This window comes from Macadamia integrifolia, chromosome 9 (genome assembly GCF_013358625.1).
Source record: "Macadamia integrifolia cultivar HAES 741 chromosome 9, SCU_Mint_v3, whole genome shotgun sequence".
NCBI classification, from domain to species: Eukaryota; Viridiplantae; Streptophyta; class Magnoliopsida; order Proteales; family Proteaceae; genus Macadamia; species Macadamia integrifolia.
The window spans coordinates 7,581,930-7,594,287 of NC_056565.1; the positions used below are offsets into that span (position 1 = coordinate 7,581,930).

Genomic DNA, 12,358 nt, shown 5'->3' on the forward strand with positions numbered 1-12,358 from the left:
AGAGGCCTATCCAAGGTTTAAAGTATCAATATCACATATTGTATCGGTTTGGTGGTTTTGAGAGACTTATTGTATTGTATCGGAGATATGCAAGATACTATGCATGAAAATGGTCAAGATACGCATGGAAATACACATTTGGAGCAAAACCAGTATAAATAAGCTATATATAACATGTATCATGCATAAACACTAAAATGGAGAACATCGTATAATGAGATGAGTGCATTCAATTGAAATTGTTATAAAAGATGGGGTTTCTTTCATGTAGTAATAGTCTAATGCCATGAAGAGTGTCTGGGTGGTTCAAACTCATGGCTGGAAGGGTCTTCAGGAATAGGAGCGATTAGGATGATGTTGTGCACTGAGCCACTGACCGAGCATAGGAACAATATTGACCCCAGTAGAAATAGTTATGGTTATTTTTCAAAAAATAAAAAATTGAAATAATGTAGGAAAACTGATAAAAACCTCCATGTGGATTCAAAACCCAGAAAAAACGAGAAAACCTCAAAAACTCCTAACCGAGAAAAAACCCACATGGTACATGTCAATGGTATCGCATAGTATCGCAATGTGGCCGATATGGTGGGATGCAATTACCTTTTTTTAAAAAGAGATACATATCTCATTGTGTCGTATCGATACCCACCGATACAATAGGATATGGTGGGATACTTTAAACCTTGGGCCTATATGTAGTTGGTGATGTTTATTTTTCTTTAACTTAAATCAAAGAATCATGCATGCGCCTATCTGTAGTTGTAGTGCTCTACTTAATAATTAATTATACATTTTGAGAACTTTTGAATACTAATATATTATATCTTGCCCATTAATTCTTTTTTTTTGTTCTTCCTTGTCTTTTTAAATGTATGGTTGGTAGAGCCTAAAGGGAAACCAACAGAGGCCATGCGTGGAGGGAGGTATGGATCTTCCTGCTCATGTACAATTTTTTACAATTTCTCGTGGCTTCTGCTTAATCCTGAACTTACTTGTTTGGGTCATTGTTTTGTTAAAGTGTCAAGCAGGTTAACTTTTATGATGATGATGTGCGCTTTTGGCAACTTTGGCGTAACCGCTCTGCAGCTGCTGAGGCTCCATCTCCAGTCAATCAGCACTCCTCGGCTTTTACCTCTCCCCCTCCTTCCACGAGAGGAAGACATTTTCTTGTCATATGCTGTGAGAATAAAGCCATATTTTTGGACTTGGTGACGATGCGTGGTCGTGATGTGCCAAAGCAAGAACTTGACAACAAGTCTCTTCTCTGGCAAGTCCTAGTTTCTCTTGGTGTTTCTGTTGCATGATAGTTCATACTATTGTTGATAGAATGTTCTATTATATCTGTGAAATCTTTTGCTGTGTATGCCCAGAAAGTCTTAATATGTAGTTTATTGTCAGCAGACTTTATTGGTCACTGTTGAATCACTTACTACTCTAAGATATTGGAGTGATATTTTGTTATTTTTCTTTTTGAGCGAGCTCAGGTAGTGTTAACTGTTAAGTATCACATGGGTTTCTGAACTTTGGCCTCTGTCACGACTGGGCACATGGCAAACATGATGGTCCCATGTGTTATAGCCTTATAGGACTGCCACACTCATTTCGTTTGTCAAGTTAGCTCAAAATCTAACTGACTGAGGAAGAGCTCTTTATGTGGTCTCACTTTATCACCATCTGAAATGCGCGAAACTTCGATTGGTGGAAGTCGGTCCATAAAGAATCTCCCTTTTCAAACACGGGGTACCGGAACCTAAAAGCATCAAATAGGGCACAAAAGAGTGCCCTTTACGTCTAAGGGGACCTGGACCCATACTTCCTTAAGGATAGGGGAGATACAATCGTGACGTAGGAAGCCTAATGAAAACAGGTAAATGGAACTTTCAGAATTAGACCATAAATCCTGGTTCGGAAGAGGGACAGGAGGATGCAAGGGAAAAGGGCGAGCCTCGAAAGTGTGCTGGGAAAATTCAAATGTCATTTCTTTCTTCTTTTTTCTTTTTATTGTCTGAATTTTCAGGATCTAAGACCATTCCAATGCCTTACGCCAGGAAGCTAGTGAAAGCTAGGGTTTTGTTTGCTGGAAAGCCTAGAAAATAGTGAAATATATTAATGTCCTACAATATGGTTAGAAGATAGAATAAATTGCTTCCTTGATCAATTTACTGAACCATACAAGAAGCTGATTTAGCCTGACCAAGTATTACAGATCATACCGTGGGGTGGGGGGACATGAAATCTTCTCAGTTATTTTTTTAGTTATTTGTGATGAGCATTCAGAACTTATTCTTTTAGAAATGGTTTCTTATATCTATATGTGTGTGAGCAAATATTTTCATTTGCTGCAGTATGGAGTTTCTCTCCAGATCTTCTGGTGGTGATGGCCCCCTTGTTGCTTTTGGTGGATCAGATGGTGTCATTAGAGTTCTTTCAATGATAACATGGAAGGTTAGGGAGCCTGTTATGTTGATTTTTTGTTCTTAGTGTCAACTTGTTTGTTTTAGGCATTGTGTGATGAAATTTGTTCATTGGCAGCTTGTCCGACGGTATACCGGTGGTCACAAAGGTTCAATAGCTTGCTTGATGACATTCATGGCTTCTTCTGGTGAGGTAAATTTTGTTTATTATTTTCATAGAGCCAGATAATTATGATTCTACATGCTAGTTAAGTATTATCTCAGGCTTTTCTGTTTTTTGATTTGGAGCTGAACAGCTGTTGATACCTTATTATTGGGTTACATGAATGATGTAGTTACTACCAAATATGTACTCTTGAATCCAAGTACATGATCAGTGATTAGGTTGCATTATGCAAGGGTACTTTCAAGGAAAAGGCAATCTTAATGCTGTAAGAGTGTTGCATCATTTGTTAAATGATGAAGGGGTTGTTCTACTTATGATTATGATGATGATGACTGATCAGATTATTGAGAAATGTGAAGGAAAGGAGATATTAGTATGAGGAGCTCAAACAAACAATGGTGAGGTAAAATATCTGTTGAATTGGGAGAATTGAGCTTATGTCTCACAGAGACTGACCCTCTTTATTTATAATAGAGGGAAAGGAATATTCTAAAATATTATAAGACCATAACTCTAATGGACTTAAGGATATGTTTGGTAGGACTTTAGAATACCCATAAAACCCATTATTACAACACTCCCCCTAAAGTTGGTGCATACATACCAAACATGCCCAACTTGCTAACAATAGGACTGAACAGCTTACTTCTGAGACTCTTAGGGCTCGTTTGATAACGTTTCAAGAAACACGTTTCTGCCGTTTCTGTGTCAAGAAGCGACAGAAACGGAACAAAAAGCGTTTGATAAACCTGTTCCGTTTTTGCTTATTTCAGAAACATGAATAAGAATTTATATTGATTAATGGTTCAAGAAAAAAAAACGGCGGAACAAGTTCTACTTGTTCCGTCGTTTTTGGAAACAGACTTGTGGAACCTACAGGGGCCCCATGGTCTGATCGCTCGTCGTTCGAGTAAATCCTATCGGAGTTTTCACTAGCAATAGTAGTAGGGTTAATGGCACCAGTTGACGCTATTGCTGCAGCTGCGACAGTACTGGTCGGAACAGGTGGAGGAGAAGACAGTGAAACAAAGCCCTCCTCTTGCTTCTACGGAGCAGCGACGCTCAGCTGTGAGAAATGTTCCTCTAGCCCAACTTTCTGATCATGCAAGCGACCACCATCCTCAACATGAACCCGAATCGGAGGCAAATTAGACATACAAGGCGAAGAAGATGTTGAACCAAAAGAGGAATTGGTTTCCATCATTGGAGAATCCGACAGCGATTGAACATCTTGCCTAGATTTATTAACCTACTTTATATTGCCACCCACGGAATCAAGTTGAGGTTCCCTGTCAGTAGAAGGGTGGACATGGATGGCATCGTTCATACCCAGCAAGCCATTAACGGAAGCAGCGTCAGTAGAGATCCCTCTGGGCAAGATTCCAACACTGTTGAGGGCATCCAAGAACCAGTTTTTTGACTTGGAATCGCTGAGGAGACAGCCGACCAAGGCGGCTATTTCAGGCTTGGTAGGAAAGAGGAAGACGCGAAGGCGAGAGGGCTTCAAGGAGGAAGTGGTGGTGCGATCGTACTCTTCGATCATGTTCTTGAGATCTTCGTCGGGGGTGGCGGAGATGAGGGAATTGAGGTCTTCGTTGGGGAGTTGGTACTTGAGGGTGAAAGAGCGTCCATGGAGGAGGCTACGAGAGAGCCGGGCAAAGAGGTCTGCAAGGCAGGAGTGGCGGTCCACCACCACGATACGGGCCTTACCGCCCAGGTAGCAAAGAGACCTTTCGTGAGGGCGGGGAACGATGTTTTCAGAAACAAGGTTTATCAAACACCTACAAGACCCTTTTTGTTCTTAGAAACGGAAATTTATGTTTTTGCCGTTTCTCGACACATAAACGGAAGAAACGTTATCAAACGGTGCCTTAGTAAAGATATTAGTTGACTGAGCCTCAGAAGGCACAAACAGAATATGTATGATGCCCTGCTCCATCTTCTCTTTAATGAAGTGACGGTCGATCTCTACATGCTTCGTGCTGTCATGCTGAGCTGGATTGTGAGCTATACTGATTGCAAACTTATTGTCACAATACAGTCGCATCGGCAAATTAATAAAGACAAATCCTGAAGAAGACCTTGATGCCATAGTCGTTCACAAATACCTTGAGCCATAGCTCGAAACTTAGCTTCAGCACTAGATCTTGCAACCATTGCTTGCTTCTTGCTCCGCCATGTAACAAGATTACCTCCTACCATGGTACAATATCAAGAAGTAGATCTCCTATCATCAGGACAGCCAACCCAATCGGCACAGTGAATGCCTCCACACGCAGATGGCCATGAGAAGAGAACAAGACATCTTGTCTAGGCGCTGACTTCAGGTATCTCAAGATACGGTATGCATCCTCCAAATGAGTGGAGTGTGGATCATGCATATATTGACTCACCAGGCTAATTGCGCAATGTCAGGTCGAGTATGTGATAAGTATATGAGACGATTCTGATAGCTGCCCTTGTCCATTGCTCTCCATCTTGCTCCTTGAGGTGTGAATTAGGTAATAACCTTGCATCCGAGTAACCCTGATTCAGAGAGAAGGTCAAGAGTTACTTTCTCTGAGATAGAAAGATACCTTAAGCTGAATAAGCTACTTCAATACCCAAAAACTATTTGAGCTTCCCCAAATCCTTGATCTCGAACTCAGTTCCCAAATAAGCTTTGAGATGAGAAATCTCAAGAGTGTTACTGCCAGTAATCATTATGTCATTCACATATACTATAAGAATAGTAATGTGCTCCTCTGACTTCTTGATGAACAAAGTATGATCAACATTACTCTGTTTGTAGCCTATGACACTCATTGCCATGTGGAACCGGCCAAACCAAGCTCGTGGGGACTGCTTCAACCTATATAATGCCCATTACTTACACACCTTGCCCTGAGTCTGTAGAGTGGAGAAACCATTAGGCACATCCATATAAACTCATCTTCCAAATCACTGTAAGGAAATGCATACTTCACATTGAGTTGTTGTGGATCCCAGTTGCGGTTGACAGCACATGATATGATGACCCTCACAGTGTTCATCTTGGCCACTTGTGCAAAAATTTCTTGATAATCTATGTTATATGTCTGAGTGAACCCTCTTGCAACCAGTCGAGCTTTGTACCTATCCACAGAGCCATCTGCAGATTGCTTCACAGTTGAGATCCATTTGCAGCCAATTGTTTTCTTCCCCGAAGGAAGGTGAACAAGCTCCCATGTTTTGTTCTTCTCAAATGCCCTCATTTCCTCATGCATTACTTCTTTCCACTTCGGATCAGCAAGGGCTTCCTGCTAGTTATAGGGAACAAAACAGACGAAAATGAGGAAATAAAGGAATAGAAAGAAAGGAGACAAACGCTTATAGGAGATAACATTAGAAATGGGATGTTTAGTACATTCCCGTTGAGATTTACGAACAACTATAGGTAAATCAAGGGATGGATCAGTAAAAGGGACTTACCAACATTGGGACTTGGTTCTGGAGCATGTGATTGGCTTGGTGCAGTGATGGTAGGATGGGTTTGCTTACGACAACTGCGCTCAAACACCTGAGTGGATCTGGTCGGCTGTTCCCCCTGGGCTGAAATAGTTGGTTGCTCCCTCTGGGCGGAACTGGGGCCCTATTGTTCCTGACCTGTGACCCCTTCTTCCAAGTAATCATCATCCTCCACTCCTTTCACTTCCAATGGAACAATTAGTGGTACATCTTCCACTTTAGGCATCTCCCCCCGAAGAGGTGCAGGATAATAGGCAATAGATTTATGGAATACCACATCCATTATCAAATAATACTTCCTCGTGGGAGGATGGTAACAGCGGTACCCCTTTTGAGTGGGACAGTACCCAAGAAAGATGCAACGAAGACCTTGAGGGTCAAACTTCCCATCTTGCCGATGGTTTCTTGCAAAGGCAATACACCCAAACACTTTGGGGGGCACAACAAAGGAAGTATAACCCATGAAGACCTCAATAGGGCAACGAGCTCCCAATGCCCGAGATGCCAGGCAATTTATCAGGTAAGATGCAGACAACATTGCATCACTCCAATATTGCGGTGGGACATGTGCCTCAAACATCAGGCACCGAGCCACCTCCAACAGGAGGTGATTTTTCCTCTTTGCAACTCTGTTCTGATCAATCGTGTCCACACAACTAGGTTGATGTATAATTCCCTTATCAGCTAAAGATACTTGAAACTCTCCATCAGTGTACTCAGTGCCATTGTCAGAATGGAGTATCCGATTCTTAGTATCAAATTGTGTCTGAACCATCTTATGAAACTATTTAAAACAAGAAAAAACATTGCTCTCTGATGCAGTAGATACACCCAGGTAGTAGGACTAAAGCAGTTGATAAAAATGGCAAACCATCGATGTCCAGTAATAGAGACACGACGGGATGGTCCCCACACATCAGAATGAATCAAAGCAAATGGAATTAAACTTCTATTATCTGAAATGGGATAAATAGGTCTAGTTTGCTTGGAAAAAACAGAAGCATCACAAAAGAAATTGTTTGGATTACACTTTCGAAATAAATCAGGAAATAACTTTGCTAAAATTCCTAATGGTGGCCGACTCAAGCGATGGTACCACTGGTAGAGACTATGCAAGGTAGAAGTAGATGCAACTGGAACTGTGTGCTGAGAGGTTAATGCAGTAGGAGACCGATCAAGCAAATACAACCCATTCGCCACTTTACCACTGCCAATCATATGATCTGTTGCAGGTCCTGAAAAAGACAATGGGTGGAAAAGATTGTTACTTTGCAATTCTCTAGTAATGCTATTATAGGAAAGAAGATTAGTCGTAAATTTTGGGACATGCAAAATAGAAGACAAGGATAATAATGGACTGGGAGAGATGGAAAAAACCCTTTCCAGAGATGGGGGAAAGAGACCCATCTTCTACCTGGACTTTTTGGTTACCTGACAGAGGAGAGTAAGCATCAAAATGTTTAGGAGACCTTGTCATATGATCAGTGGCCCCTGAATCAGTAATCTAAGAAGGGGATTCAATCAATTCACAATGGCCACCAAATGGAAAACTTGTGTATGGTGCAGGATTAGAGGAAGTTAACAGAGAAGTAGTTAAAGCCGCAGAGGAGGAAGCAGTGTCAAGCATGGTCATCAGTTGGTGCAAGGTCTGTAGGACTTTATTGGAGACAGGAATTGGTGGAAGTGTCATCAGAAGCCTGATTCGCGACAGCATTGGACCCTCCCTGTCCCCGACTATGGGTGTTGGCTGGTTTACCATGTAACTTCCAGCACCTGTCCTTGGTGTGGCGTTCCGTTCCACAGTAATCACACTTGACAACCTCCTTCTCTATGGGTCTAGGTGGAGCTTCCCTAGTTTGATTCCCTAAACCAGAGTAAAGAGGAGAGCGATCTTGGGTAACAGAAGAAAGCATAGCAGCACAACGAGTGTCGTCAGTTTGAACAAAGGCATAAGCTTGTTCTAGGGTGGGAAAGGGATCCCTACTCAGAATTTGTGCTCGAGTTTGATCAAACTCGGTATTGAGGCCAGCAAGAAACACATAAACACGAATCTTATCTTCTTTCTTTGCAATAATAGCAATGTCGGTTTTGTATTTAAGGGTAGTATCATCATAGAAATTTAACTCTTGCGACATTGAGGGTAGAATAATACTACTGCGCTTTAGCGTAACGGTGCTCTACGATCAGCTTACTCAAGTAGGGGCAAAAGCTCGCTTTTTGACTTACCTTGTTTTGGCGCGCTAGCGCCCCCCTTTCAAAGTAAATAGTAGAGTAAGGCAGGAAAGAGAATGTTCCTTTTGTTTAGTGTCATGGATCCGTTTCCTCAGCTCGTAACATTGGGCATCATTGCCAACCTTGTTTTATCAGCAGTAGTAGGATCCCCTTTCAGAGTAAATAGTAGAGAAAGTTCCTTTTGTTTACTTGGCAGCCTTCCAGATCTTGGTAGCAATATCCAGTAAGAGATAGTTTCGAGCAATAGTGGGAGCTATGGAATTAATAAGATAGGACATCACAAGAAAGTTGCATGTTTCCCATTTGACTTGGATTTTATCAGCAGTAGTAGGCTTTTCGTAGCACCAGTAATATAGCCTAACAAGTCATGAGCACCAATAGCCAAGTAACAGGATTGAGACCACAACAGGTAGTTGCTCCCATCTAGAGTTTAATGGAGCTAGGGAGGATGGCAATGACAGATGAAGAAGCCTCGTTAGATCCAGAAGATGCTATAGTAACCTCAGACATGGCTGCTGATCAAAACCAAAGGGTCTCAGACAATGTCCCTAAAATAGCACAAGAGTCTTCAACAACTAGAGAACAGATCTTTGGTACAACATCTCACACAGAGATAACAATATGAACAACCTCGGTGGGAAAGATCACATTCAACCACTGAGGGAAGAAGGTATTGCGCTTGAAGAAGGAGGCGCTGAAGGCTAAAGGCGTTAGCGGCAAGAAAGGTGAGAGGTGACAATGCTGGAGGCATCAAGGGAGAGGGTTGTCGCCGACGGCAGTGGTAGGAGTCGCAGTCACTTGTGGTGGCTAGGGGCGCAGGCGGCGTCGGTTGGAGATGGTGATCCCTGGCTGTGGGAGAGGTTTAGAGGGTTGCGGTAGGGTTAGAATGGTGAGAAAAAAAAAGGTTTCATGGCTCTAATACCACTCTGAATTGGGATAATTGAGCTTATGTCTCATAGAGATTAGCCCTCTTTATTTATGATAGAGAGAAAGGAATATTCTAGAATATTAAAAGACCATAACCCTAATGGACAATTATGGGTTTTATGGGTATTCTAGAGTCCTACCAATCAGGTCCTTAATGATGTGGGTAGGAATCGTAAGATCCTGAATTAGGACTTGCAGGTAGTGGGTTTGACCGTTTAAGGTCCTATTTGGATAGAGGGGTTTTGCTGAGGTGGGAATGAACAACGTGGGAATACTTGGCAACATTCCCAAGGATTTGCAAAATATAGCATGTTTGGTTCATTGGAGGGGATTGTTCATTAACAAGATATCGATGTCACCTTGTTTCGGTTGTGTTTTTCTTCCACCCCATTCAATATTGGTTTAAATGTTTAAGGTACTATTTAGATAGAGGGGTTTTTATGAGGTGGGACTGAACAACGTGGGAATACTTTGCAATGTTTCCATGGATTTGCAAAATATAGCATGTTTGGTGGGATTTCTTGTTTAACAAGATATCACTGGATGTATGTTTCTTCCACCCCATTCTACCATCCCACTAAATGGATCTGATCTATGCACTATTCAAGTGGGAAAGCTGCAACGAGTTGTTTCTGTTGTAATATGGGTATAAGGGTAGAATTATTCGTAGGGGTATTTTGGTCTTGTATCCATTATACATTATTCTCCTCTATATTATAAATAAAGTTGGCCTGTGTCCCACTAGACACAAGCCATTTATTCTTTCCAACTGTTTCCTTTGAGGGAAAAACAGAAGATGGTGTTGGCAGAGGATATGGGTGCAAGTTTGGCATAGCGAGCCTGCCAAGGCTGGGTATTTCTAGGCCCGGGGTTGGGCGGGCCTAGGCTGAGGCCTCAATCTGAGCCTAGCCTGGCACCCCAACTCTGTATAATGAAATACATATAATCTATATACAATTATAAATATATAATATACATAGAATTCTTTCATGGTTGTGAAGGACCAATCTTTCACCGCGGATTAAAATGGGCAAATGCTTCTCCCATAGGTGATGGATCAAACACTGCTCTCTGGTTTGATAGGTGGCACACCTGTGGGGCTCTAATTGAAAGATTTAGCGTAAGAATTCAGGATGATTCTGGGTTCCATTGATGCTAAAGTCAGCAATTTTATTACCAACATAAATATCATAGATATGGTCAAATAACAGGGGCAGCCATGGCCAGGCCGGCCTTCTCTAGCATCGAAATGACAAAATAGGGGGTTGCCAAGGGTCAATCAGGGCCGGGCTGGGCTGGGCTGGGATGGGGCTGAGTTATGGGGACCTAATGTTGGGTTGGGGTATTAAAAAACCCAACCCAGCCTGGCCTGACACCTGCTTTGTTTGCATTTGATGCTTCCTGCTCTGCTTCTCTTTTCGAAACCCCCCCTGTTTGCATCCCTAGCGGAGGTGTCCTCTCCCTCTTCAACTAATGAAGTTGAAGACTGCATCGGCAGTGTCCACTCCTTTCCCTCTCCCGCTCTCTTTCCTCCGTTTCCCTTTCTCTTGCCCTCTCCCTCTCTCTGTCTCTCTGTTTTTCTCTTCCTTCTCTTTGTCCTCCCTTTTTCTCTTCTATTCCCTCTCCTGCTCTTTGTTCTCCCTATCTTTCTCCCTTCTCCATCTTGTGGAGTACAGAGGGTTGTCCTTGCGGTGCTGATGATGATTCTGCCATTTGGTCAATTGGTCCTCCCCAAACTTAAGTCTCCTCTCCTGATGGACTTGATGGCCTGATGGTAAGGGCTCCCGACAATTGCATAGGTGAAAATCGCCACGGAATCTCCCCATCTCATGTAATACAGGTTGGGTATCCGTCCCCTCCACCAACAATGAAGAAACCGGAATCTGAAATTCCCCCCCCGCACTCTCCCTTATCTCTCTGCCCCACCATCTCGCTTTATCCTCACTTTTCTTTTGTACTGCTGCTTCTGCCCTCTCTCTGGAAATTCCCACTAAACCAAACGAAATGGGTTGAAATGCATTGTGAGTCTCCCTCCACTTTACTTTCCAATGTTCTTTGACATCTGATGACATCTGATGTAATCATGGCTCCATCATATGGTGTCAGAAGAAAGTTGTGCAACCCATCCCTTTTCTTTGGTGAAAGCAGAAGGCCTAAATCCATCGGGCTTACGTTTCTCTTACAAAATCTCTTACATACAAATAAATCCTCCATAATATGTATATTTGAAATAAAGTGGAGAATAGAGATCTGATTTTCTTACAAACCCCTAATATTATTTAGAAGTAGAGAAACTAAGATATTTTTTTCCACACGTGGCCCCTCTTTGATCAGACCTACTAATGCAGGAGTAGATTACAAGTAACTAACTCCGCAGTTTATAACCCCAAACAATACAAATAGGAGCAGGAAACATAGAAATAATACGATCAAATAAACCCCCAAGGATACAATACCCATATAGGAGCAAAACCAGCTCAAAACCCAACCCGATAGGAGAGAGAAATACCTTTTATAGAGCTGGAGAAAGAAAGGTGCGGCCAAGTCTGTGGGAGTCCAATTGAGCTGCACTTTTGGGTGTAGATAGTCCCTAGGGAGGGTACAAAAATCCCCAAATATGAAGGGCTTCTGACGGTTGGTTATGGAGTTATGCGCTTTCTTAATTTTCAGACCTAGGAGAGAGAATGTGAAGAATTTTGTAGGAACATCAACTTGTCTTCTTCAGATAACCTTCAAGAGAGGATCGATTGATCTTCTTAGAGTATAGAACTAGTCCTTCGAAGGATCTACATATCAGATCTCAAACTTGGGCAGCAATGAGGGTCGATTGGCTTCAAGAACAAGAACTCTTTGGCTGGTTGATTCTGATTTTGTATGCTTTAACAGGTCTGAACTTCTAATAACAATAAACAGAAAATAAAAATAGAAAAAGAAGAATCGATGGAGGGTTGAGAAAGGTGAAAGAGATTAAAGGAATGGGTATCTCACCCCTCAGGTTTTGGGTATCACACCTCTAAAAGATTTAGGCATCTCACCTCTCAATAACAGTTTTTTTAGCTAAAGAGTAATCACTCAATAATTCATTCATTCAAATCTGAAATTATAAGTACATAGGCTCCTCTATTTATAG

At 42.1% G+C, this 12,358-nt stretch overlaps 1 protein-coding gene across 1 annotated transcript in view; it reads left to right on the top strand.

Moving 5' to 3' along the window:
* LOC122088154 overlaps positions 1-12,358 on the top strand; it is a 48,199-nt gene that overhangs the window by 4,671 nt on the left and 31,170 nt on the right. The window contains exons 3-6 of the mRNA XM_042657316.1: positions 887-926; positions 1,022-1,270; positions 2,349-2,448; positions 2,536-2,610. Coding sequence (XP_042513250.1) covers positions 887-926; positions 1,022-1,270; positions 2,349-2,448; positions 2,536-2,610 — 464 coding nt within the window. The remainder of the gene's footprint in view (positions 1-886; positions 927-1,021; positions 1,271-2,348; positions 2,449-2,535; positions 2,611-12,358) is intronic.